The 27,616-nt window shown below is 43.0% G+C and overlaps 1 protein-coding gene across 1 annotated transcript in view; it reads left to right on the top strand.

Moving 5' to 3' along the window:
• Nucleotides 1–27,616, top strand: part of klhl5 (kelch-like family member 5) — a 41,899-nt gene that overhangs the window by 6,320 nt on the left and 7,963 nt on the right. The window contains exons 2-9 of the mRNA XM_085355981.1: nucleotides 1,461–1,649; nucleotides 16,684–16,820; nucleotides 18,324–18,520; nucleotides 19,787–19,999; nucleotides 24,846–25,032; nucleotides 25,639–25,863; nucleotides 26,693–26,768; nucleotides 27,292–27,378. Of these exons, the coding sequence (XP_085212107.1) occupies nucleotides 1,461–1,649; nucleotides 16,684–16,820; nucleotides 18,324–18,520; nucleotides 19,787–19,999; nucleotides 24,846–25,032; nucleotides 25,639–25,863; nucleotides 26,693–26,768; nucleotides 27,292–27,378 (1,311 nt within the window). The remainder of the gene's footprint in view (nucleotides 1–1,460; nucleotides 1,650–16,683; nucleotides 16,821–18,323; nucleotides 18,521–19,786; nucleotides 20,000–24,845; nucleotides 25,033–25,638; nucleotides 25,864–26,692; nucleotides 26,769–27,291; nucleotides 27,379–27,616) is intronic.

Below are 27,616 nucleotides of genomic sequence, written 5' to 3'. Positions count from 1 at the left end.
CCTAAAATGCCCTTTCTGAGTTGGGTGGGGGAACAAAAATACACTTTTAATTAAGATGCAGATTTTGTCTGTAGAAAAGCATCTCAACGGAAAATGTGTATACCCATAAACAGAAAGAAAAGGATGCATCCATCTTTTTAATATACAGTCTATGTTGTATACAGGACCTTTGGAGGTTGCCGTGCTCAAAACAGTTGCCTGCTATGTCTGAGGAAAACAGATAAGACTATTGGGACTCAACACAAAACAGTAAAAGCTGTAGGATGGAAAATCTAAAACAGTGAACACAAATAACCATGTAAAAATTCATGGTCAGGTGGTAATTCCCCAGTACTAAAAAAAAAAAAAATTTTAACTACACATTCTTTTGAGCTAATGAATCCTATATTTAATGTCAGTGCTGTAAAACATTTTCATCTCACAAAGAAATTCAGAGGAAATGTCTGTCTGTATTTATTTATGTGCAAACATGTATAAAAAAATATGGATCGGGAAATATGTATAGCAACTTCAAGTGCCAAGTGATAGTTTTTTTTAACATGCTACACCAATACGTGACAATGATTTCTGAGTAAATAATCCAATCTCTAAATTGTTTTGTACAAAAGTCACATTTTGTAACACCTTTTCCACAATTTATGTCTGTGTATCTCTTTCTACCTTTCTCTTTATTCAATCCTGGTAGAACGAACATGCAAGTGAAAAATTGCAATTTAAGACAGTTTGACTTGAAACAGCTTGAGCTTTGAGCACACACACACACACACACACACACACACACACACACACACACACACACACACACACACACACACTTCACTAAAAGAGTGTGAGTTCTCTCCTGACTGTGGAGTTGAATTCATATTATCCTTGGAGTAACAGTTTATTTTTATGTCTTTGTGCTGCAGGGCCAGTCCTGCCTCTTCTGCTGTTAAATTAAAAATGGAAGTACAGCACTGGCTCACATAAATTAAATGCTGGTTTGGGAGTCATGATGGCTGATAATTCACAGGGTAGCTCATCTCTGACAAACACGTATGCACAAATAAACTCAACAGTAATGTCGAAGCCTTCCTGGTCCTAAACTCTGCTCTGTCTCCTGTTGTTGGTATAAATGCAAGGAAACTGGTTGCCATTAGGGAGCAGAGTAAATTACTGCATATCCTATGGGCTTAGCTCCCATAGCTATTTAATTGGCAGATTTTCTTTAAAGAGGGCTAAATTTATCTGGCCATTTACTCCTAGTAATTGAACCATTAAAGATCTTTTGTCTGCTCCTGGCGACATACAAAGAGGGTACATTAGATGACTCAGAACAGCTGGTGTAGCTCTCTTCACACATCTGTCTCTTTGTTCACCAATAAATCCACTGAAAGTTACTGTCTCTTTCTCTTTCTGTCTTTGTCCGTGTGTGTTTGTTGGATGTTTGTCCTTGTCTGTGTGCCATTGTGTGGGCGCAGGACGTCTAACAGTAGTGCCACGCTGTCCTCATGTGTGTCAATGGAGCAGTGCGCGTGTCCGGAGGAGTGCATGTTTACCGCTCTGTCCCATGCTGATGTCACCTTCCGCAAGATGGAGGGCTACCTGCGGACTAGACAGCTTTGTGATGTCATACTGGTGGCTGGGGAGAGGCGAATACCTGCTCACAGGTAGGAGCAAAGGAGCACTAAAATTCTAATACACGGACAGCAAAGGCTGTGATGCTAATGGTTATTGTCATTACTACTACATTCGGTAACACTTTGTAATGCGGTTTGCAATTAAGAGCGTAATTCCCCTGCAATTGAATGGATCTTTAGTGTACTGTATTTGAAATTACAGTGTAATTCTATTTACTTACAAATACTTAAAGTAGATATGCTACAATAAATAATAATACTATGAGTTAATTTTTAATTTAAGCAATGTATAAGTAATTTTAGGTAGTACATGACTTCTAGGTATTTTACAGGAAACGACACTCATTTTGAAAGTTGTATCTAATAATGGTTGTGAAAAAACAAAAATGAAGTTAGACTTTGTTTCCATCATCAAGGTCACATAAGCCTGCAAATTCTGATGGTATTTATTATTATTTGTTATTTATTTTTAATATAGAAGGGAAGAACGATCCTTATCACACTTATAATGGTAAAATACAAGAATAATTGAATAATAGAATATCGATCCTCCACATCAACATAATGAATATTATATAAAGATGTAAAAAGCCAAGATCCACTCTGTAAAATGTAAAATATTGTTTGTTTTTCTGCAAAAGGACAGTGAAATTGTACACTAGTACTTAAATTTAGTTACAGTATAATTATTTATTAGTTTTCTGTAAAGAAAAAAAATGACTTACCTTATTCTAGTGTAGCTACCTTTAAGTATGTGCATTTAAATATAATTACATTGTAATTTCAAATAAAATATATGGAAGTTCCAATAGTGCCCTTAGTCACAGGCTGTATTATAAAGTGTAAGTGATCAAAGAACTGACCTCACAGCCCATTGTTCACTCAGTGGGCTAGTTTCAGTCATTGTGTAAATGTACTGTTCATAAGGTTGGGGAAAAGTCACTTGGATGAATGACGAAACATTTCTCCCACTGAAAACGCTACGTCCAGATGAACACAATCAAACTTTTGGGATATAAAGTGTAACCTTTGTAAAATTTGTTAGTTTTGTTTGTGATTAATAATGATAATGATTTCCCAGAGCCTGATGATGGTTTCTGTAATAAGTTCAAAATCCTTACAAGAGTAAATCAAATTGAAATGCTGATGCTCTGATCAATGAGTAGCCGGCTGTCATTACTGCATTATTACAGTAAATGATTACATTATTTAAAAAAGCACTTAGTAGTAATAGTCAGCCCACGCCTGTCTTTGTATGTGGATCTCTTTAAGGAGTGGTGACTGTTTCTGAAGTCTGTAATAAGTCTTGTGCTCAAAGACTTCCCTTAGTTCCCAAAAATAAAAAACTGAAGGAACACAAAGGTTAAAGTGTGCAAATTATTTCAACTTGACGAAAGTGAGTATTTTATCTGCACTCCAGCTGAAATATTTGTAAACACACATAAAAGTCTTCTATAACAGTGGGTGTAAAGGAAGATGAAAATCCAAATAGCATTAAAGTTAAGCTGCACACACAGGGAGCCATTCAGTCGTTGTGTATGGCTGTGAAGCTGACAGTTTGATTTCGTGGCCATTATAAAACTCCGCCCTTTTGGCCTGACCTCCTTATCACCACACTGGGAACAACAAACCTTTCAAGTTAAGACTCTGCTTGTCAGGTTTCGTAGATCGGACTCACGCGCAGACCACTAGTGTCTTCAAAAGGTGCATTTATTTACAGTGTTTCCTACAGTGGAATTCATATATACACATAATAGTGTCAAAGGAAAAAGGGGCCGGGGTTCCAGGGTCCAGGAGTGAAAGAGGCAGGAGTCCAGGAAGGGAAAGTTTCCATTCAGTCCTAGCACATCTCCTCTCCTTTATCTCTCTTGCTCCCGTTCAGTCGCCAGGCACAGGGGAAGAACAAGTCCAGAGGCAATCTATGCACAGGCAGAAAAAAAACCATTAGTCTCCTGGTTCAGACATGCTCATAAACTGACTTTACAAAATACAGGACGACTGACGCTGATGACTCAACGATCCAGCGACGAGTAGAGCAGACTCGCCCTCTTAAGAAGGATTCCAATCTTTCATGATCGGCGACAGATGTGCTGATCACCTCCAGGTGCGTAGGCCAGGGGCAGGAGCCCATACTGAGCTCCGCCCCGGCAGGAGAAAGAGAGAATGGAAGAGGGCGAGAGAGAAAGGGAGAGCAGAGGTGAGAGAGAAAGGTAAACAAAAACAAAACACCTGACGGCTGTCAGCTGACGAGGAGCGGAGACCATGACAGTACCCCCCCCTCAACGAGAGCCCCCCGGCGACCCACCAGGCTTGTCCGGATGCAGGCGGTGAAACTCCCGGAGCATGGGCACATCCAGAACGGCCGCCCGAGGGACCCAGGAGCGCTCTTCCACGCCATAACCCTCCCAGTCAACCAGATACTGACAGCCACGCCCACGGCGCCGAGAGTCCATGATGCGAGTGATGGAGTAGGCCGGCAAGCCATCCACGAGCCGGGCGGGAGGAGGGGGCCTGGAAGGAGGGCACAGAGGACTAGACCGGACAGGTTTGAGTTGTGAAACATGGAAAACATCATGGATTCTCATATTGCGAGGGAGTCTTAACTTCACAGAGACAGGATTGACCAAGGCGGAGATTTCAAAAGGGCCAATGAAGGTGGGTGTAAGTTTCTTAGATTCAGTCCTGACCGGAACAAAGCGGGTAGAAAGCCATACCTTCTGGCCGACAGAGTATTCGGGCGCTGGAGTCCGGTGCCGGTCTGCGATGCGTTTGTTGTTCTCCTTCGTGCGCAGTAGGGCCGCTTGAGTTGCCCGCCAAACTCTGCGACACCTGCGCAGATGAGCCTGGACGGAGGGTACAGAGTGCTCACCTTCCACAGCAGGAAAAAGAGGAGGCTGATATCCCAAGGAAGCTTCGAATGGAGACCGGCCGGTGGCAGAGGCAGTCAAGCTGTTATGGGCGTACTCGATCCACGGCAACTCCTCACTCCAGATGGTTTGATTGGTGGAGGCGACGCAGCGCAGGGCGGTCTCCAGTTCTTGGTTGGCCCGCTCGGATTGGCCGTTGCTCTGAGGATGATAACCCGAGGATAGACTGACCTTTGCGCCCAGGGAGTTGCAGAACTCTTTCCAGACCCGAGAAGTAAATTGAGGCCCTCTGTCGGACACTATGTCTTCCGGGATCCCATGCAGGCGGAAGACGTGAGTGGCGAGTAGGCGTGCAGTCTCTAGAGCTGTGGGAAGCTTAGGCAGAGCAATGAAATGAGCCACTTTAGAGAAACGATCGATTATGGTGAGAATGACAGTGTTACCTGCTGATGGAGGTAACCCGGTGATGAAGTCCAGTGCTATGTGAGACCATGGCCTGGAAGGAGTGGATAACGGATGGAGCTGACCCGCCGGGGGTTGGTTCGATGGTTTGTTTCGGGCACAGACCGTACAAGCAGTGATGTATTCCCGAGTATCTTGGGTGAGTGAGGGCCACCAGAAGTACCGCTGGAGAAACTTGACGGTGCGATGTATCCCTGGGTGGCATAAGAACCGGGCCGTGTGAGCCCATTGCAGAACCTGGGATCTGACAGAGCGCGGAACATAGAGTCGGTGGACGGGCCCCCCTCCCGGATCCGGTTCGGCTATCTGAGCCGCCCGGATGGCCGCCTCGATCTCCCAGGTGATGACCCCAATAGTACAGGTTGCCGGCAGAATGGAATACGGATCCGCCTTTTCGTCAGCAGCGGAAAACTGACGGGAGAGAGCGTCCGGCTTGACATTTCGGGAACCGGGTCTGTAGGTGATTGAGAAGTGAAAACGGGTGAAAAACAGGGCCCATCTGGCCTGTTGGGCGTTGAGACGTTTCGCCGTTTGAAGGTAGGCCAGGTTTTTGTGATCGGTCCAGACCACGAAGGGTTGAGTGGTGCCCTCCAGCCAATGCCGCCATTCTTCCAGGGCGAGCTTAATCGCCAAGAGCTCCCGATCGCCCACGTCGTAGTTACGTTCTGCAGGGGTGAGACGACGGGAAAAATAGGCACAAGGGTGCATCTTACCTTCCCTCTGTTGGGAAAGGACGGCCCCCACCCCTGAGTCGGATGCGTCGACCTCTACCACGAACTGAAGAGTGGTATCAGGTTGGACCAGGATGGGCGCTGAAGCAAACCGTTTCTTGAGCTCCTGAAAGGCTGATTGGACAGCGTCACTCCACTGAAAAGCAAGCTTGGGAGAGGTTAACTGAGTTAATGGTAAGGCAATCCTGCTAAAGTCCCGTATGAATCTCCTGTAGAAGTTAGCGAAGCCAAGGAAGCGTTGCAACTGGCGACGGTTGTTTGGTTCTGGCCAGTTCACAACAGCCTTGACTTTCACAGGGTCGGGTCGAAGATCTCCCCGCTCGATTATGTACCCTAGGAAGGCAACCGAGGGCACATGAAACTCACATTTCTCGCTTTTGACGAACAGCCGGTTCTCCAGAAGGCGTTGCAGCACCAGCCGGACCTGGGTCTCGTGTTCCGCCTGGGAGGAAGAGAAGATCAGAATGTCGTCTAGATAGACAAACACAAATCGGTTAATAAAGTCCCTTAGAACATCATTGACCAGAGCCTGGAATACTGCAGGTGCGTTAGTGAGGCCGAACGGCATGACCAGATACTCAAAATGTCCAAGGTGGGTATTAAACGCCGTCTTCCATTCATCGCCATCCCGAATCCGGACCAGGTGGTAAGCGTTTCTCAAGTCCAGCTTGCTGAAAATGACGGCGCCCTGGAGAAGTTCGAAAGCGGAGGTGAGCAGGGGCAGTGGATATTTATTCTTGACCGTAATGTTATTGAGTCCCCGAAAGTCAATACAGGGTCGGAGGGTCTTATCCTTCTTTTCCACAAAGAAGAAACCTGCTGCGACGGGTGAGGAAGAGGCCCGGATAATGCCGGCAGCGAGAGATTCAGTTATATATTTCTCCATAGCCTCCCGTTCCGGCAACGAGAGGCTATAGAGGCGGCTGGTTGGTAAGGGAGCTCCCGGCAGCAGGTCTATGGCGCAGTCATAGGGCCGATGGGGTGGCAGCGACTGGGCTCGGTCCTTCCGAAACACCTCAGCGAGATCGTGGTAAGCAGACGGCACACCTGCTAAGTCGGAAGACCGCGGTGGCTCTGGGCCGGTGACAGATTTGTTAGGAGGTACGGCAGCCTTAAGGCAAGTCATATGACACTCCTCTCCCCAGCCCGTAATGCCTCCTTTCTGCCAATTAATCGTGGGGTTGTGTTGCTGGAGCCAGGGATGACCGAGAACTAACGGCGTCTGAGTGGAGTGAAAAACAAAAAAACTAATCTCCTCCGAATGATTGCCAGACAGTGTGAGGGTGAGCGGTTCAGTGATGTGTGTGATGTCGGGGAGGCGCTGCCCTGATAAAGCCGTGACGCGTAAGGCGTGGGGTAGTGACTCCACAGTCACACAGAGTTGTTTAGCTAGTTCAGAGTCAATGAAATTTTGTTCTGCTCCAGAATCAATAAGCACAGAAAGTGAATGACACTCGGAATGGACCAGAAGCTTAGCCGGCAGGGCTAAACGTGGAGGAGATTTATCCTGATTCAAACCGCCCACCAGTACTCCTACCATCACTGGCGGGCGCGGCCTTTTGCTCGCGACGGACAGGAGGCAATCATGTGTCCCTTATTACCACAATACAGACACTCACCGGCCGTGATGCGTCGCTGACGTTCTGCAGCAGTTAGGTGAGAGCTGCCGATTTGCATGGGCTGTACCTCTCCGTCGGCGCCCCCTGATGTCCGGGAGGACCGGTAATCGGCCGAAGCCTCCGCCCATCGCGGCCCTGCGGCCTCCTGGGAACTGGAGTTCCGTGCTTGCCGACGAGCTCGTAGCCGCTCATCCACCTTAATACATAACGACATCAATTCGTCAAAAGCAGTGGGTAGGTCCCGCATAATCAATTCATCTTTCAGATCTTCCCGGATGTTATTTAACAATGTGCTCCTGAGCGCATCCGGTCCCCAGCCGGTTTCTTCTGCCAAAATCCAAAAGTCGATTGAATAATCTGCCATACTCCGCTTACCTTGCTTAAAGTTAAGGAGGCGGAGCGCCGCAGCCTCGACTCCAGAGCCCTGATTAAACACAGTCTTAAAGTTAATCACAAACCTCTCAAAAGAGATCTCCGGGTTGGAGTTTAACACGACCTGGGCCCATTTCAAAGCCCGGTCACGAAGCATCTGTACCAAGAACGCAATCTTTGCCCCGTCATTGTTATGAAAACGCCGCTGTTCGCGGAAAATCAATGAACACTGGGCCAGAAAGCCAGGGCACTTCTCTGTCTCCCCCGAAAAGGGCTCAGGCGAAGGCAGAGGACCGTCAGAGGATGGGGTGGCTGCCGATGAGGGACCGGCCGTAGCCGCCGCGAGTGTCTCCTGCTGGGCAGGGCGAGCCGGCTGGGAGGTCCCTGGCTGTACTCCCCCTGGCGTAGTCAAACCGGAAACAGCTTGAGTTAGTGCAGCGATCTCACCTCGCAGCTGATGTAACATTTGTTCGTGGCGAGTCAGCGCCGCTTCTTGGGCAGCCAGTGCCTGACCGATGGTATTCTGATCTGCTGAGTCCATGTTGTGGCTGGATCGTTCTGTCAGGTTTCGTAGATCGGACTCACGCGCAGACCACTAGTGTCTTCAAAAGGTGCATTTATTTACAGTGTTTCCTACAGTGGAATTCATATATACACATAATAGTGTCAAAGGAAAAAGGGGCCGGGGTTCCAGGGTCCAGGAGTGAAAGAGGCAGGAGTCCAGGAAGGGAAAGTTTCCATTCAGTCCTAGCACATCTCCTCTCCTTTATCTCTCTTGCTCCCGTTCAGTCGCCAGGCACAGGGGAAGAACAAGTCCAGAGGCAATCTATGCACAGGCAGAAAAAAAACCATTAGTCTCCTGGTTCAGACATGCTCATAAACTGACTTTACAAAATACAGGACGACTGACGCTGATGACTCAACGATCCAGCGACGAGTAGAGCAGACTCGCCCTCTTAAGAAGGATTCCAATCTTTCATGATCAGCGACAGATGTGCTGATCACCTCCAGGTGCGTAGGCCAGGGGCAGGAGCCCATACTGAGCTCCGCCCCGGCAGGAGAAAGAGAGAATGGAAGAGGGTGAGAGAGAAAGGGAGAGCAGAGGTGAGAGAGAAAGGTAAACAAAAACAAAACACCTGACGGCTGTCAGCTGACGAGGAGCGGAGACCATGACACTGCTCAACCTTTTAATTAACTGATTACTATACAGTGTAAAGGAATTTTACTACTTGAATGTGTGTTTTGTGTTACACTTGATCTCTCCACTGTTACCTTTAAAGATAATGGCATTACAAAGATAGTGGATGCGTTAGTGCTATAAATCAATATCCTAATTTATTTAATCCTTTCAGTAGCATGATAGTACGGAGCCCCTCTGATGACATGGTCCAAAAAATAAATAAACTGTGGCCACAAAATACTACTTTGTGCCCTCGAAATAGCATAACGTGCCCACGAAATACTTATTTGTGGCCACGAAATATTTCGTGGCCACACGAAATAGTATTTCGTGCGCACATCACATTGATACAATTCCTGGACAGCTGCGTATAGAGACATAAGCATAAGAGTAGGCTAAACCTATACACCATGGCCAGAGACAGAATGATTGAGTTTTACTTTTGTCATGGTCTGCGTGGCAGACCGTGGGTGTGTGGGGAAGGACTCAAAATGCGGAACTCCGTGCGATTAATGCAGTGTGTTTATTTACAGTGAAGTAAACAATACACAATAATAAATCCCTGTGCGTTTCCAAGTCCAGTGCCGTGTCTCCTTCTCAGTGCTCTTGCTCCGTGTCTCCGCTCCCGTGAAAGTTCTGCTCGCTGCTCTCCCGTTCCCGCACTCCTGCTGGAAAATCCACAGAGGAAGCCGTTAACACACAACTTACAAAGCGACAGACTCGCACTCACTGATTTTGCTGGGAACACTGAAGGGTAGTCACTCAACGATCCAGCGTCGAGGAGCTCTCAGCCACACTGCTTTGTAGCTCCTCCGACGAGGCTTGATTGGTGCCAGGTGTGTGTGAGGATCCTTGGGTGTGACCGGTCAGCTGGCAGGACCACACCCACCAGGCCTGAAGGTGCCTGCCACAAATAAGTATTTCGTGGGCACGTTATTCCCATTTCGTGCCCACGAAGTAGTATTTTTTTGGACCATGTCATCAGAGGGGCTCCATATGATAGTACTGGGATTTGGTTAGATTTTTTTGTTGGAAAAGAACAGATAAACTAGATAAACCAATGGAACGGCGCTGGAGCCTATATTTAAACATGCACACCACGCCAGATTTTCTGTGAGCCAACATAACCAACTTCAGAGTAGTTTTTTCACTTTCTATGGTTTCTGCTCGCCACATCGCTGTGAATCTCTCCCTGTGTGGACGCAGCTTTAGGCTAGATGAAATGTAATGTTCTGCCACTTCATGGCTTGCTATCATTGTGTTTTTTTTATTATATCAGCTGTCTCAAACTTGCACTGTTGGCACTGTCATCTCATTGGAGGGCCGCTTTAGTGCTCATGTAGTACAAAAAACAAACAAACAAACAAACAAACAAGAAAACACCCACTAATATTTGCGAAAATGTAGTGTTTTGTTTGTTTTTTAAAATTTCTAATATTGTATAAAAAGATTAAACCCCCCCCCCCCCATTCTTAACTAACTGAAGCCTTCATTGAACTACCAAATAAACAAATTAGTACTCTCTTTTTAGCCAGACACATGGCATCACTTCTGCTATAATTTTGTTCATATTTAACAACATAAAAATGCAGACATAACTGTACACATTAGTTTTTGACTGCTAGTGAAAATTGTTTTCTTTACACATGAATCGCTGAACTAACAGAGCTAATCCCTCAACATGTTTGTACTCTCTGCTCATGTTGCCTTCATATTAAATAATTTTTTGCTTCATAAAGAACTTATTTTAACATTGAACTCAACAACAAACAAATCCTCCCTAGCAAAAAAAGTAACTTCAGGCGCCAGATTGCTTTATATTTCTTCATGTCAACATACACGTAGGGGTGATGTGGGCTGCAAGTGGCCCCTGGGTTGCGAGTTTAAGACCCCTGTATTACCGTACTTTCCACACTATAAGGCGCACTTAAAATCCTTTAATTTTCTCAAAAATTGTCAGTTCGCCTTACAATCCGGTGTGCCTTATGTTTGAATTCTGGTTGTGCTTACTGACCTCGAACCGATTTTATGTGGTACACGGCGCTCAAACATCTGTGAAAAAATGTAGTACGACCTTGGTAAGCTATGAAGCCGCACCACTTGATGGATTGTCGGAGCATTACGGCTACTGTAGTCAGGAGCCTCGCAAACTCAGAGTAATCTGGGTCCAAAACTCCGTCCCTTCAGGTCCCAAAGTCAAACGAGCAGTCCAGCACACTGAGAGTTAAAAACTGTCTATATTCTTTTAACTTTAATAAAATGATCAGCGTTGCTGCTTCACCAGGTTTAACAATTACGTTTAACATCTAGGTATCCATGAAAACAGAATTTATTCAATTTAACAGAGTTAGAAGTTAGCAGGAAGTTAGCTCGCTAGTTTCACTAGTTACCTAAACATGATATACCATGTTCTTATTGAGAGATTTCTGAAAAAATTAAAACGTACAGCTCTGCTACCACTTCCAACATAAATGAAGACAGAAAACTGAACAGTAGTGACGTTTATAGGGTTACTGAAGTTAGGCTACCTGGTATATAATGCTGTGCTATGTGATCGCTAGCGACACAGCTATGTTAGCATAACACAAAGCATAACACAGTGAAGCTGGAGGATGAACCACTAACTAATTAAACGTGAGGGTTCCCGATGGTTTTTGACAAATGCAATTGCATGGCAGGATGCTGTAAACAGACCAAACTTCAGTCAGGAGAACAACGGAGATAATCCAACCACAAGATGAGGTTAGTCATTAATATACTGCAACAACATGGGAATAGAGCAGCTGCGAGAGGATTCAACATTAATGAATCAATGGTACGGAAGTGGAGGAAGCAAGAAGAATGAGTTGAGTAAAGTTTGACTTATCTGACTGTTTTGTTTCACTTAATGCGCCTTATAATCCGGTGGCTTTATGTATAAAAACAGACCCATTCATCGACCGTGCGTTTTATAATCCGGTGCACCGATGGTCCGAAAAATATAGTATATCAATATGTATGCTAATATAAATAAATCATCCCAGTCTATCTCTTTTAAAAGATTAAGGGCAGATGATAAGAATTCTCGTGATTAAAAAAAATACATTGAAAGTCGGTCAGTAAAGCACAACACCTAAAGGTACAAGTGCCATCATATATATGAAGAAGACACTGAAAACAGACAAAACTTCAGCCAAGAGAGTGCATCAAATGACACCATCCTAAAAGTGTTTAGTTATTAATATAACTCTTTTTGGTTTGAATTATTTTACCACCAAAAAGTCATGATCCCGAGATTGATCTTCATGCCAAAATCTGAGCTGTAAAGACAGTCAATATTTTTAAAAGAACAGACAGTGTCCAGGACATCATGAGCCTAAGGGCTGGCACAGTCACTCTATAGTAGCTTAGCTTAAAGAATAGTGCTAATATAAAGTTGTAGAGGACGAGAGTGATAGCCTGAATAGTTTTTTTGGACTGTTCAATACAAAAAACAGTTGGAAAGAAACAGCGTTTTAAAAATAAATAAATAAAGAGAGAGAGACAAGAGCCTCGGCCAAAAAAAGGGGGGGGGGGGAATCGATGTGTCATCTGCTTAATAAAATTTGTCAACAGACAGACATGAACACCTGCCAAGGTGCTCAGAACTAATTTTGATCCCACTTCAGTTTTTCTCCAGGTCACGCACACACAGACTCACAAGGCAAAAACAATACAGCAGCTGGAAATAGTGATTCTACTATCACATACATGCAGCAGCGTTATAATTAACTCCCGAATGAAGTGCTGACACATGCACCACAACATCTGAACACGTGCATCTACACTCACGCATGAACACACGGGCACGATGACACATATACTGCACACGCAGGATGTTTGGAAAGAATCTCTCACAAACAGCAGAACCACAGTCGTGCTCCTAGGATTTATTTTTATAGTACCTCTGTACCATATGTACCAGAGTCTGTTTGAACCATGCATCAGTCACATGCCTCCACTGCACCGTCGATGTTACTCCCTGGGCATATGGCCACTGGCGAAGCAGCAGGGTCCATCTGCAGGGATGAGACAGAAAAGTGGCCCTCCACCAGCAGAAAGGCTTCTTTTCTCTCTTTCTCGCCTTCCTCTTCTGCCTCATTTGATTTAGTCCTCCAGGCACAGATGGTGACAAACAAAAGACCCTGCTGTAGGAGAATCTTAATGCTGCATGTGAAAGAGTGTGTTGGCGTCTGAAGTATTTGAGTGTTCGTTTGTCTCGTGTGTGTGTGTGTGTGTGTGTGTGTGTGTGTGTGTGTGTGTGTGTGTGTGTGTGTGTGTGTGTGTGTGTGTGTGTGTGTGTGTGTGTGCCAAGCGGTAGGAGTACGACATCTTTGTTTGAAAGTGGTTGTTTTGTTAGGGATTGATTTTGTTATATGTGTAGGATAAAAGTGCTTTTCTGGGACTAAAATATACACTCCCTCTCTCTCTCTTTATCTTACATGTAAACAGACAAATGCAGTGTACACGCTGAGTAGGCTACTTGTACTGCGTGTAGCTGCTTATCTCTTGCGGAGTTTGTTGCAAACAGTGCACTTTGAGGAAAACCCAACCCAAAACTCTGTGAATGCATAAATATGTTGAGCACAGTTGTACCTTTTAGTCTCTGTGGCAGCACATTATGTTGCAAATCTATTTTTGTACCTACTTCTCTAAGCGCTGCCTTCACCGATTTTTATTAAGTATACCATTACCTTTTGTTTTTTCTTTTTCTTTTTTTTACCATCACTGTATATCGACTGATAGGTAGGTGCGCTGCGGTTCATTGTTTCCATTACTGCAAGACCAAGAGTCTTCAGTTTTGCTGATACACTGCGGGGGATAATAGACTGTAGGGCCCTTTAGAAGAGCCAATAGAATCAGCTATGAGCTGAACTTTAACAGCGGGTTTATAAGGTTGGTTTTACAAGAATAAAGACTTTGATGAAGAAAACTAACTAGTGGGTTTTGCCAGTGTACATCTGGTTAACCTCAGCCCCTCTGTTAAAGGGCAATGCACAGCCACTTCCAGGAGCTTTTTTCTTATATGAACCACCCAGGTCTGTTTGCTCTGCAGAGGATGTGACAGTTCACAATGGGTCCTGCTCAGAGTATTGTAGTGTGTTGTTGCTATAGCTGAAAATGTAATAGACTGATATTTTTTTTCAGCTTAACCCAAGTGTGATGTGAATGTGTGTAGTAAATCTGATGGTTCAAACCATACGTACCATTAGGATTTATTCTCTGTACTAAAGTCTGTACTAAATTTCAAGGCTTTGGCTGGGAATGGAGTTTTGAGGGGTAACCATAGGTAGTGCACATACTTTAAAATCAATTACAGCAATATATGGAAGAAATCTGTGCTTTTCCTACCATCTGATAAAATATATGACCAATACACATGAGCTAATGAAGACCCAATTAACAAAACTGTTCCAGGTAAAAAGCCCCAAAATGGATTTAGGAAATCCCTGGACTGGCAGCAAAGCTATCAGTTAAAGGTCCTTCTCTTCTAACTCTGTATTTCAGAGATACTGCAAAAAGTTGCAGTATCCAAGCAAGTCTTTCTCACGACCTGCTTGTTATTTTCCCCTCTCTGTTTTTCCACTACTGTGTCTCTATACCGAGCATCACATCCACACTGAAACACAAACAGACACACTGTTCAGTTTCCAGCGCTTGCCCTCCTTTCCTGAGTCCAACTCGTCTGTTTCCTGCTCTCTCCACTCTGGCATTTTGTCTTCTCTCTGCTCTTTCCATTACACGTTGACACACTGCCTGTCTTGTCTCTGTCTTCAGCGCAGTGCATTTGTGTTTGTGTGCAAATAACCCAGTGCTGTATACAGCCTGTGTCGCTCACAGCTAGTCAGACAGAGACCCATGAAAAATTAAGGGAACATGTTTGTGTGTGTGCACCAGGGAGAGAGGGATTGGGGGGGGAAGATACCTGACTAGAATACTGGCAGAATGACTTCCTGCTGACTGTAGTGTATTTTTGACATCTTTGTCTGCACAATAAACACACACGCACTTGCACACACGCTCACACAGCTCTTCTCTGCTTCAGGCTATCTGTCAAGGTCCCAGTGTCACACTCAGTAATGAGACTATACACATTCAGTGCATGCACACACTCATGTTCAAGTAGCCACAAACAAAGCCAGTTTAACATGTTAATATGAGTCACAAGTTTATGTCATCATTCAGGTCATGTTTGGGACTTTGCTTGAACAAACGTTCCGAATTATTTTTACGTTAATCAGTTAAACTGACTAGTTGCTGCACCTCAAAAGGTTTACTCGGGAGCCTTTTACTCAGATACATTTAGATCAGATATCAAAAATATATGTCAATGGCATTTTGCATCCTTCCTTGGAGGTTTCATGTGCAAAGGCATCTCTAGCAGGAAGTAAATATTCACCAACGAGTGCTGTTGTAATGCCTAGATGTTTGTGTGCCTGTGTGTAACTTAACAGTGGCACGAAAGGTTAATGGATTGTTGCAGAATGGAATTAATTAACTGTCTTCTTACAAGTGACCTTAAGATAATTTCACTCTGTCCTTCATCTCACTTTCTTTCCATTACACTAGCTAACTTCTTCCTCAGACTTTCCTGCCAATAAATTTTACATTAACCTTGTCTTATTATAATCAAATTTCCCCTTCTTTTCTTTCTGTCTTCTTTCTTCTTCCTTTATCTCATCACTAGATTTGCTCATGTTTCTGTTCTCCTTTTTTTAACCAAGGGGTATGAGTGTGTGCAAAAAGATTAAGAAACTAGCAGTGGGTAAATTAAACACATATCTTATTCAAAGAGTAAAGTTACATCTTGAATTAATGTATACTATATAAATGAGGGGTGTCAAGCAAGGCCCAACTGAGCACACTGGATAGCATTGCAGAGGAGGGCTTCACTTTTGACTGGATCTGGCAGTACGATAGAAGGATTGTGTGGCAAGTCATTAAGAATGGATCATGAGAGAATCTTCCAAGCCAGAGGTCTGAATCATCATGAGTTAGGTTTTACAGTCTTATTACTGACAAAGACTGTGCTGTACCACACTGAAGGAAGTCTAGAAACTGTGCCTGTGTATTTCTTTGAAAAGTTGTAGCTGCCATCTCTTCTTTCTTAGACAGAAATCTGGCTGAATGTTGTTGAAATAGCATTTATGTTTCTTTAAAGATCTCAGGCTCTGCATCATTTGTTTTTTTTAAATGGATGGTTGATAAAGTATGTTTTTACACTGAAGGTCAGGGGACACTAGGTGTCTTTTTTAATCTCTACTGATGAAATAATTACTTTTTTTTCTTTACCATTTTCTGCACACACTGGTTTCTAACTCATTTTTTTCCATCTCTAATATAAAGGTCTTTCAGCGACCTTCATTTTTAAAAGGAGATTATATAATGAGACCTTTACATTCCTAACTGCTGCAGAAATCTCACCTGGTGCTGAAGTCTGACCAATTTCCTTATTCCTGTACACTTTAACACTTAACGTAAAGAGGTTAAAAGAGACAAATCAGTCGATTGGGACATTTAGGCTTTTACTGTGGCTGTATGTTAATATCAGATTGGAAGTTTCAGAAAGTTGAGGGGATTGTTTTTAACCAAAGGCATATGCTGTTTGACAATGCAACAAGCTTTATTTATTTTTATTCCTTAAGGTTTCTCCTCCTGTTTCATTCTTCAGATGGTTTTGTTGTGCCTCTTCTTTCTCTTTTCTGATCTGTGTTCTGACCCAATCCTGTCAGCGAGGTCAAAGTGAACTTTTTCTGTTGCTCCATTACAGCCATCCGTCTTCTGTGGCTGATCCCTGACACTCTCTCCTCACAGGCTTGTCCTCTCATCTGTGTCTGACTACTTTGCTGCAATGTTCACCAGTGATGTGCGGGAAGCCAAGCAGGACGAGGTGAAGATGGAGGGTGTAGACCCTGATGCATTGTGGGTCCTGGTGCAATATGCATACACAGGTATATAGTGGTCAACTTCCCTTTTTCTTTTTAGAAAAACAGGATGATCTTTAAGAAGGAATTATTGTTGTTTTTTTCTTCTCTGTAGTAAATAGTGCTTGGCTGTGTGGTTCTCTTCCATGTGCATGCACTGAATAGCAGCAAGACAAACCTACAGCATAGAACAGAACAGACATCAGTGACAGCATGCATGCCATCAGTTCAGTTACATACCATAAGAAGGAGGAGCTGGACTGGAAGCGGGTTGCAAAGTGGCTTGCAGAGGCAAAAGCATAGAAATTTGCAAATATGCTGCTGTGCCATTAGCGGATGTGGGTGGGCATTGACATCAGCTTTTATCACTTAACTCTATGTTCACGTTACTCTTTACGGATACATGGCCACTTCTTTTTTCATGATTTTGGAATTTTAAAAAAACATTAAATTGTCGACAAATGCACCAAATTCTCTATTTATATATTTATACTGCAGTACTCTGCTTTTATTTTTGATGATAGATCTCATAACACCCAGTATTCTTAGAATATTTCACTTCCAGTAAATATTCATTATCTCTAGTTCAGTACATACAACCTGTTGTCTAGATGAAGATGATCTGAACGCTGTGTGTACATTCTTCATAGTTCATAGTTTGGTAGTAGTTTTGGCACTGTTGGCAGATTCGGAGTCCTGCAGGAAAAGGAAAACAGCATCTCCATAAAGCCTGTCAGCAGATGGATGCTTGAAGTGCTCTAAAACCTCCTCGTAGAGGGCTGTGGTGCCTTCACATTAGAAATGCTGCAGACAGTTGCTGCAGTCTTCTCAAGACTTCAGTGTGCGGTGCATCCTGATGCATTGACACTAGCTTCAGTCCACTCCTTGTGAAGCTGTTCAAAGTTCTTCAATCAACTTTTCTCTCCTCAAACTGCACTCATCCCTGTTGCTTGTGCACCTCTTCATTCCACACCTTTCCTCTCAGTACTCTTGAGTAGCCAGTCTTTTCAGCAATGACCTTCTGTGGCTTATCCTCCTTTTGGGGGGTGGAAATGATCATCATCTCATCACCATCTAGAAATTGTGCTCCAGCATCAGTATATACAAATATGAATGCATCAATACAATATACAAAATATACATGCAAAATGCAAAAGTAAACTGTGTGGTTAGTCCGTTGTATACTCCATTACAGAGAGTATGAAGACATGCTAGGATTAACAGACCAGGTCCTGTACAGTACTCTGCAAGATCTAAATTATGCAAACAAGCACCAACATTACTGTGAGCTCAACATCTATTAATGGCTAAGATCTCCAGGAAGTCTTTTCTAGCTGCCTTTACATTTTCTATGTTAACTAAATATTTAATGATTATTCTCTTTTTAAAAAGATGAACACACGTGATCTTGTTGCAGTACTGCAGATCTCTTAAATAACATTAAGTCTCATTATTTCCATGTTTTTATGACGTTTTAAATTCTCTTTCTTCACCATCTTGCTCCTCTGCTCTTCCCTTCATGTCATCCAGGCCGTCTTGAGTTGAGGGAAGACACCATTGAGTCTCTGTTGTCAGCCTCCTGCCTGCTGCAGTTGTCATCTGTAGTTCAGGCTTGCTGTTCCTTCCTCATGAAGCAGCTCCACCCATCCAACTGTCTCGGCATCCGCTCCTATGCTGATGCTCAGGGCTGCCATGACCTGCATCGGGCTGCTCACGCCTACACCATGGTGGGTACAAAGCCAGTTCACATCTTTGTATACCTCCCCTGCTTGTAGAATCACCACACGAAAATGAATGAAAAGACTGCTTTGGGAAACGCAGTGCTGGAAATGATGTTGCAGATCTAGGTAGATTGCAAGTCTTTAACAGTGACATGTAAAAACAATTAAGAGGATTCTTTCACCTTTAACCTCAGTACAGCTTTATTCAGTAAGACTCCAGTCACCCCCAGCCTTCATCTTATTCTTGGTAACAAATTGGCTCCTCATTCACACAGCACCACAATCATTATTGCCACAATGGCTGTTTTTCTGCACAGAGTTGCTATGGTGACGGTGAAATAGCTCCTTCATCGACTTGATTATTCTTTTTCTTGTTCTCTTGTTTTTTTGTGTGGTGTTTTTTTTTTTACATGCCTCATTTTTCATCCAGCGTCACTCTGCGTGTCTGTCTCTGTCTGTAGTACTGTTCCTCTCTTTTTCTCTCCAGTTCTCTGTAAGTGGATTATTGTTAAGGTTTAATCTCGGGTAATTATGTCATAAAGGTGGCTTTCTTTGGGTGTGACTGTCAGTGTCTGTAATTCACTCTCAAACACACGTTCAGACTCACAAAGCTTACAGGATTATTGCAGTCTTTGTGTAAGAGCTAAACAAGAATGACTTCGACACTGCTTAGATTCCTACCTTTTTATTCAGGTCACATTTTTTTCTCTGTTTTTTCTTTTAATTTTACAGATGGTAGAAATATGTTGAGAGTTTTTTGTTTTGTTTTTTTACATCTAATGAGAAATAAGCTTTCACAAGATTGTGATCAGCTGTAGCTTGTTGGACTGTTTGACAAAAACACGCAGGGAAATCTGCAATTTAAGGAGCTGCAAATAGACTAAGCAATTAATCAGTTCATTTAGCAAATAACTGTCAGATTAACCGATTACACTCATTAATTTTTGTCACATCATCTCTTCCCGTCTTGTGACTCAATAGATCTCATATTTTCTCATCCAGATCCCCTTTTGCAGCTTTTCCTCTCAATTTTTATCTGACCTTTCTCAAGCTGTAATTTCCTCCTCTTTTTTCCTCCCTCCACTTGTATTCTTCAAACCCTTAATCCCTTTTCTCTCTCCTCTCAAATCCTCTCTGCTGTTCTTCTTCTTTTTCTTTTTTTTTGCAATGCATTATTCATCTATTCTAACCCCCTCCCCCCACTTCTGTCTTTCTCTTCCAGTCCATCTCATCCATCCTTCAGTTTTACTCTAACCTTCTTTGCACCCCCAGGAGCACTTTCTGGAGGTGGTTGGAGGCCAGGAGTTCCTCCTACTACCAGTGGAGGAGATGGAAAGGCTCCTCACATCTGATGAGATTAACGTGCCGGATGAGGAAACCGTGGTTACGTCTTTACTAACCTGGGTCCGTCATGACGCTTCCACTCGACAACGCCACCTACCCCAGCTGCTGGCTCATATCAGACTCCCGCTGCTGCAACCACAGGTGAGAGCGTCAAAGAGGTAAATGTCACTGGTTACCAAGAAAATTAAAATGGTAAGATTTAACAAACAGATGCACAATACAGAGATCCTGGTGAAAATTCAATTAATTATCAGAGTTGCATTAATAAGTAGACCCGGCAGCTCTGAAAGGGAATAAACTTAACATTGCATAAGCTTATCAAAGGCGTAAACATCGGATAATGCTGCTCTGTGTACTTTGATTAGATGTGTTACTGTTTGATCACAAGCGTTTCCTAACAAAATTTAGACCTTTTAGATCTCCAAACAAAAGAAAATTGCTCAATGGGTAAACATGAATTTTATAGTTAAAAAAATACATTTTGCTTTCGAATCAAATTTAGACATACACAGACAATTAGACGTGTCTGTTTAAAGGCTAACAACTGGTCAACCAGATTTAGCCGTGAACACGACATGTCTCGATGTGCGGCGCTTCATGGGTTTCTTCGAATAAAAATATATTAATCGCTGTTAGCTAACAAAGAGCACATTGTGTTTATATTGTGTTGTTGACCATTTCACTCAGCGTGCTGCATTAGTCTTTGCTTTTCAAAGCTAGAACTGCATGAATATTTTATTGATTTTATTTTGGGAGATGTCAAAGATGCTTATGTCCTCATATGTGTAACAGCAAAGTACACGGTTGGAGTGTGCATCTGTCTCCCCCCTGACGGTGTGCTGGCCAAATTTAACTCGTCCTTTTTTTCTCTCCTCTCGGGCCTCTTGGTTATAACCTGTCTCTCTGTCTCACTGTCCTCTTCAGACAGCTGGGGACCATAACCATTACTCTGTCAGGTGTGTCATAGCTCTATGTGCTGTCTAGTATGTGTGGCAGGTATCTGACTTATACTGTAATGCTCAGAAGTTTTTATGCTAAGCAGAACTTCACTTAATGCCCAGGGCTACAGGCATAATCAGACACACACTTTTTAAAACCTTAATTAACTGTGATATCTCTCGTAACTGCAGCTAAATTATCTGTTCTCTTCATCTCCCTTATCAACAATTTCCCTCTGTCCCCCCTCAGGTCTTTCCATTATCTCTGTCAGCATCTATACATCGCCCTGTTTTTGTTCTTTGGCACTTTATAGCATGAACAGCTCAGATATATGGCTTCGCCCCGGTCAGCTGAAATCACAAGTAGCTGTAACATGTAACCAGGGAAGAAGATGGATGGCAGAGGGGTAAAGCAGCAGAGTGGCAACAGAGCAGAGAGACTGAAAGCAAAAGAGGCACAGAGCCAAGGGTTGATTTTTACCTTTAACAGTGTATCATGTGTGACAGCTCCTCCCCCACCGCCACCATGACAAAATGACAAATAAGCCAGCATTCAGGATCCTCACGAGCTGTGAAATGCCAATAGAGTGAAACATAAACCTCACACAGACAACCGATCAATATTCATCAGCCAATTAGTTAGCTCTCTATCTAGGCCACCATGTTATTATTCATCAAGAGGATGTCAATTCACCAGATGAAATGTTTTAATTCCCGATCCCTGTTCCCACTCATACACATTCACATATATATTCTTCATCTAATCTCCTCAGAAGTGCATCAGCCTGACGGTACACACCAAACAGCTGTATGACAGCTTGTACAATATCTGTGACCAGTGGAAATTTAGCGCTTTTAGGCAGGATGACAACCGACAAGCAGGTCTGATGGAGCATGTTGGCAGCTGAAGCCTACGTGGGTGTCTTCATCTGTTGGGTTTATCTAGGCACAAACCCCGCTGGAACACAAGACACTCAACTGCACAACAAAACAAGGCAAGAATGTGCTCTCTGTGTCAGCCAAAGTTGAGGAAAAGATTCCTTCACCTGAACTCAGCTCACTTCAACTGATTCCTTTGCTACAGCCCTTTTTATTGTCACATACAAGAATATGCAATTACAAATACACGTGACATTCTTAAGCAGGAATATGGTGTGTGTGTGTGTGTGTGTGTGTGTGTGTGTGTGTGTGTGTGTGTGTGTGTGTGTGTGTGTGTGTGTATGCGTTTGTTTCCAGCCATACTATATGACCTTTCAATGAACTTAACCTGTATGTATGAGGTATGCAGAAAAGCAGAAGTAAGCGTCTTGCTAAATGATGATGTGCAGCCACTTGGACACAGTTCACAAGAATTGGTAATCCTTCTACACTATTTGTCAGAATTTAATAAAACTTGCACATGATGATCACTTAATAGGCCTTCACCCAAATTATCCTCATGGTGATAAATTAACATATTCCAGGCACGTTTTTATAAGAACTGTTAGTCCTATTTTTTGGGTCAGATTAGTGAACCAAGATTAGTTTGCTCTGGATATGACCGTTTGCGAGCCTATTTGACTTCTTTGTTGGGTTTTAATTCTTATTAGTTTGTACAGTGCTGCCAGCAAAGCATCATTTTCTTTCTGTAATTCTTCTCTCTAACATTCACACCCTGACGAATGTGTCAGGAGTGACTCAGGGTTCAGTATCTTGTCCAGTGTCTGACTGTGATTGAACTACTAGCCTTCTGATTGGTAGATGACCTGCTCTATATCCTGAGCCATAACGACCCCAGCACCTTACTGTGAAGCCACGATTATAGAAAAAATTAGACTGCAAAGCTCTTCAGATGATCTGACAACAGTTGAGTAAATTAATGAACACAGCCACAGCCAGTTTATTTCAGTAATAGTAAAGTAATGGCAAAAACCAATGCAGCCTACCAAAAATAGTGCAAAGTCTTCTCCCAAGACAGGCACAGCTTGCTGCTTGTAATCTGGAGAAAAAAATATAAATGTAAGTTTCTCTATGTGATATCTCAGGAAGCAAAATTGGCAGTGTAGACCAGGGAGAAGAATTAAAATGAGATTTTATTTTTCTGTCATGGAAATTCAGTAAAACACTTCCCCTTGTTTTGTTTTTTAATTTTTAACAACACTACAAGGTCAGAGCACTAGTGAAAAGATGCTATTATATTTATTATGGTGTGCCTTGGCTCTTAATATGTTTATAAGAATATGGATTACTGCAAACCTGAATCGAGATGTATTATATATTTAAAAGCCCGCCTTCCAACAACACAATGCTAAAAAAACAAATGTTGTAAATCTAATACGACAGTGCTAATATGCTAGTTTATTTCACAGGTATAATGTTTACTTACCACTTAGATTTTCACTTTAATACGTGAGGATGCCAGCATTTTTTTTTTTTTAGCACTGAATGAGTTCATTTCTTGTATTTTTTAGTGCTAAATACAAGATATGGTACAAGTATTGGAAAAAGTAAATATACAGCTAAAATGATGGCGCTAAAATGAAAGAGACTGTGGCTACCATGACTGTATGTGGAAAAAATGTCATGGCTGTACGCCCAGTAGTTCCTGAGATATTACAGTCAGGCCTAAAACCAGTGAACTGCCTCAAAGGACAACATTAAATCTGAAATGATTAAAATTGTATATTAAATTATTTGCATAGCAGTATTGTTTGTAAGTTGTGTTTTGTGGGAATTTGTGCAGTGGTATGGTGTTCACAAAAAGTCAAGATGGAGAGGACAGCTAGAGCAAGAGCACATCCAGCAACAGGGACACGCATAAGGAATAAAAAATGTGTGTAGCTGGAAGATGTGTGTATGAGAGTGTGCCTTTTTTTTTTTTTTTAGAAGAAGACAGAGCCCATGCTGCCCCTCTCTCTCTCTCAAGCGTGAGCTGAAACAGAGAAGATAACACAAGTTTCTCTCTGCCCACTGTGAGGTAAAGAGAGGACGGAGAGGACAAGGTGGGACGCCTGCAGCAAGCTGTCTTATCTCATCCTCCACATTCAGTCCTTCACAGAGAGATGTATAAATACCACCGGAGAGGACAAACACTATTTTTTTTCGATCTGTCCGTTTTTTTAACACACATGCACATGAATGAATGCGCAAATAGGGTTCGCCGTAATTTGTCCCTCAGTGATTGTACGCAGTAGAAGTGTGGGTTCACCCTGGTGTGTAAGCTGCTTATCCATTTACCATGCCTGCTTTACGCTCTCCACGTCTGGCGGGGGGGAAATTGATTTTATATTCAGTGACCAAGTTGAATTATTTGAGCTGAATGTTATTTGTGTTGGTGGGAATTATGGAGGAGAACACAGAAAATAAATGAGAGGGTAAAAATAATAATCGCTTTCCTCTTCTTTTTTATTTATCTTCTAGTTCTTCCATTATACCTGCTCTCTGTGATTGAATCTAAGTGACTGTCTGAACATGCGGGACAAAAACAGAGATGCAGGCATTCTCAAAGTCTAACCTAAAATGACTTCGAAATTCACACAAACACACAAACACAAACCTATCTAAATGTAAATCATGTATTTCCCCCCCCATGCTTGAGGGAAAACTTGATTCTCACTACCATGCCTCTCACAGGCAGCAGTTTCCTCAGGATGTGTTTTCAGGAACAGGCTGTGGATTGCTGCAGCCCCTGGGTATTTGTGTGTCTGTCTTTGCGCACGTGTGTGTGTGATTGTAGATGAGGTTATAGGGTGTGGAGAGCTGATGAGATGTTGAGGGCAGATTAGTTCTCTAGTGTGTCAGATGATCAGTGTGTGCGTGGTCTCGTGTGCGAGAGCGCATTAATGGTTGTTGGTCTGATCTCATCTAATCTCTCAATGAGAGAGAGCAGCCTTCTTTCGGCTCTTGAACCTCTTCAATCAGCGATAACATCGCAGCCAACATGTCCCTACACCCATACTGATGTAGCACATGCGTGTGCCCTCCATATATTCCAGCTGCAGCTGTCACATGATTCTGCGTGTTGATGCCTTTGCTTTTTTTTCTCATTTCTTTTTTGCATGTGTCTGTAGTTCCTAGCGGACCTTGAGAGCAACCCTCTCCTCCGGGAGAGTGTAGAGTGCCAACGCCTCCTGATGGAGGGGATGAAGTATCACCTTTTACCCCAGCGTCGGCCCCTGCTTCAGAGCCCCCGCACTCGGCCTCGCAAGGCCACCGTAGGGGCCATGTTCGCTGTGGGTGGCATGGATGCTACGAAAGGTACAACAGCATCTCACATCCAGACACAGGTGATGCTGTGGTAGAGGAGGACTGAGCTTACAGTTAAACTGTGACAAATGCTACAAACTGAGAGTCGGTAACTTCCATTTAGAAAAGCTTTGTTCTGATTGATGCCCATTACAAACAGAAGATTTCAATAGATGGGGCATCTCTGCTCACAGCCACAGCTGACATTACCATATTAAGGGTATTCCTTCACTAAACAGGCTGTTTAGGGTAATCTGAAGGGTTTTTTTGCTTAAAGGAATTACTTGTACATTTGCTGACCGCATGTGTAGTGTGAGGAACCGAGTCGGTTCTACAGGAAGTAAGGACAAGCATAATAGGTTCACCTTAATAGCTTAACAGATTCCACATTAATGAGCAGCTCCTTTAGTTCTACCTTTAAATGAAATATTGAGCATCAGTGTCAACAGGTTTAACACTATCCTACAACTGTGAGAAGGCGTTATCAAGAAGGTGCAAGTTTGAATTGTTTTTTTAATGCATAAAAGGACAAAGTGTGAAAAAGTACAGTTTAGAGAGTTTCAGAATTAATAGCACGTACTTCTTCTTCTTTCTTTTTTTTTTTTTTTTTTTTTTCAGGTGCCACGACTATTGAGCAGTATTGTTTACGTCGAGACGCCTGGAGGCAAGTTGCCACCATGAGTGGACGGAGACTACAGTTTGGTGTAGCAGTCCTCGACGGGCGTCTCTACGTAGTTGGAGGGCGAGACGGACTCAAGACACTCAACACTGTGGAGTGTTACAACCCACACAGCAAAACCTGGAGCGTCATGCCCCCCATGTCCACACACAGGCATGGCCTAGGTGAGGGCAGTTTGACAACTTATATTTTCTTTTCTTTTTGCTTTAGATTTTGAATTTTGAGTCAAGAAGGTAGGTGTCCTGTTTGGGCTGTATTTATACTTTATCTCAAATTTAGTTGCCTTCGATACACTCCTGCATGTCTTCACTTTGTGCTGTTCTATAAACTGGACTTTACCTTACAAATTTTGATCAAAACAGAAGCTTAGATGCACCTTACAGACACACCCTGCTCCATTGTGGATAAACTGTGTCCCAAAGATATTAAGCACTGTGATATAAAAGTAAAGTTTTGAAGAAAAAAAATATTTGGTTATGAAATTGGATTCAATCCTTCAAACGTTGTCCTTACACTTGCTTCCTAACGCAATAAAGTGACAAAAAAGAGCAACTCAACTGCAGCGGATCAGCAGATTCGGTGCCACGGCTCAAGAACACTTCAGCAGGCTGGTTTGAGCCCATGTTTCTCATTTGAAAGGCATCTCCCCACTCGCAGCAGTGTCCTGCTATTACTATAACAACATTTGATAAGGCGTGCTGTGCTGTTTTATTGTGTTTACGAAAGTGTGCAAGTGTGTGAACCATGGTGGGTTTTCAAACACATCTGGCAGCACAGATGTTTAGGCAGATAAATCCCTGAAGTACAGAGGTGTCAACATGCTGCTAACTCTACATGCCTAATGCCCTGGGTGTAGTTGCACACACACATAAAAACTAACACCTCTTGTCCTAAAAGTATGATGCTTTATATGTGTGATGCTTTGCTTATCCTGGCTGATTTGGTTTTGAGAAGTTTTCATGATTTAATAGTACGTGTGTTTATCTTCTGCAGGTGTGGCTGTTCTAGAGGGACCCATGTATGCAGTAGGAGGACACGATGGCTGGAGTTACCTCAGTACAGTGGAAAGGTGCAAAATAACTTCACACTGCTGTTTTTTTTCTGTGATATCAACCCAGCTTTTTAAAGGGTCAATTCATCCAAATTATTAAATAGTGTCACTTACTTTGTCTGGTAGTTAGTCATATGGGTAAACTGGTTTTGCTGTTCATATCCCTGCTTTTTTATACTGTTTTTCTGTGGAGAAACGGCTGTCTCTCTTTAAAATGACATTTTACTGTTGACAGATATTTTGATTCCCTTCTTAAACATTACATATTTCATTATTGGTAAGGCCTAGGTCACACTGGGTTGCAACCACTGGTCACGAGGAAAAAATGGACGTTTCCTGAGCAGTTAGTGAGGGTTGTTTGAGTTTGATGGCAGCTGCTGTGAAATGATTGCTAAAGCCCCACTCACACATTTTTCCCTAGTGACTGGAGGTTGCCAGGGAGTTGCTGACCGGTCTCTAGCCTGTGTGACTGAGACCTTAGAGATACAGGTTTTTATGCTGTGCCTTGAGCAGGATTGAGAAATTACACTGTGTCTGTCAGGTGGGACCCTCAAGGACGCCAGTGGAGCTTTGTTGCAAGCATGGTTACACCTAGAAGCACAGTGGGAGTAGCTGTTCTCAATGGCAAGTAAGTGATCTCACAGTTCCCCTCAGGTAAAAAGTTACTCAGATTTGCTTGTTCTAAGTTATATTAAGTGCATTCAATATTAGCGCATCTGTTTTAGCACAAAACACAGCTTTGGCCGTTTGTTATGGAGTGTAGACGTTTTGGTTTTGGAATTAGCATTTTGCATCTGTTACACATAGCGAGCCATATAATTTGTTAGTTAATTCAAGTTTAAAGGGCTCCAAAAGGCATCAACATC

The sequence above is a fragment of the Diplotaxodon limnothrissa genome, linkage group LG6, assembly GCF_057381915.1.
Source record: "Diplotaxodon limnothrissa isolate DT_005_m linkage group LG6, D_limnothrissa_male_GT1.1, whole genome shotgun sequence".
NCBI lineage: Eukaryota > Metazoa > Chordata > Actinopteri > Cichliformes > Cichlidae > Diplotaxodon > Diplotaxodon limnothrissa.
Note: the sequence above shows the minus strand (reverse complement) of the source record. Positions and strands in the feature narration are given on the sequence as shown.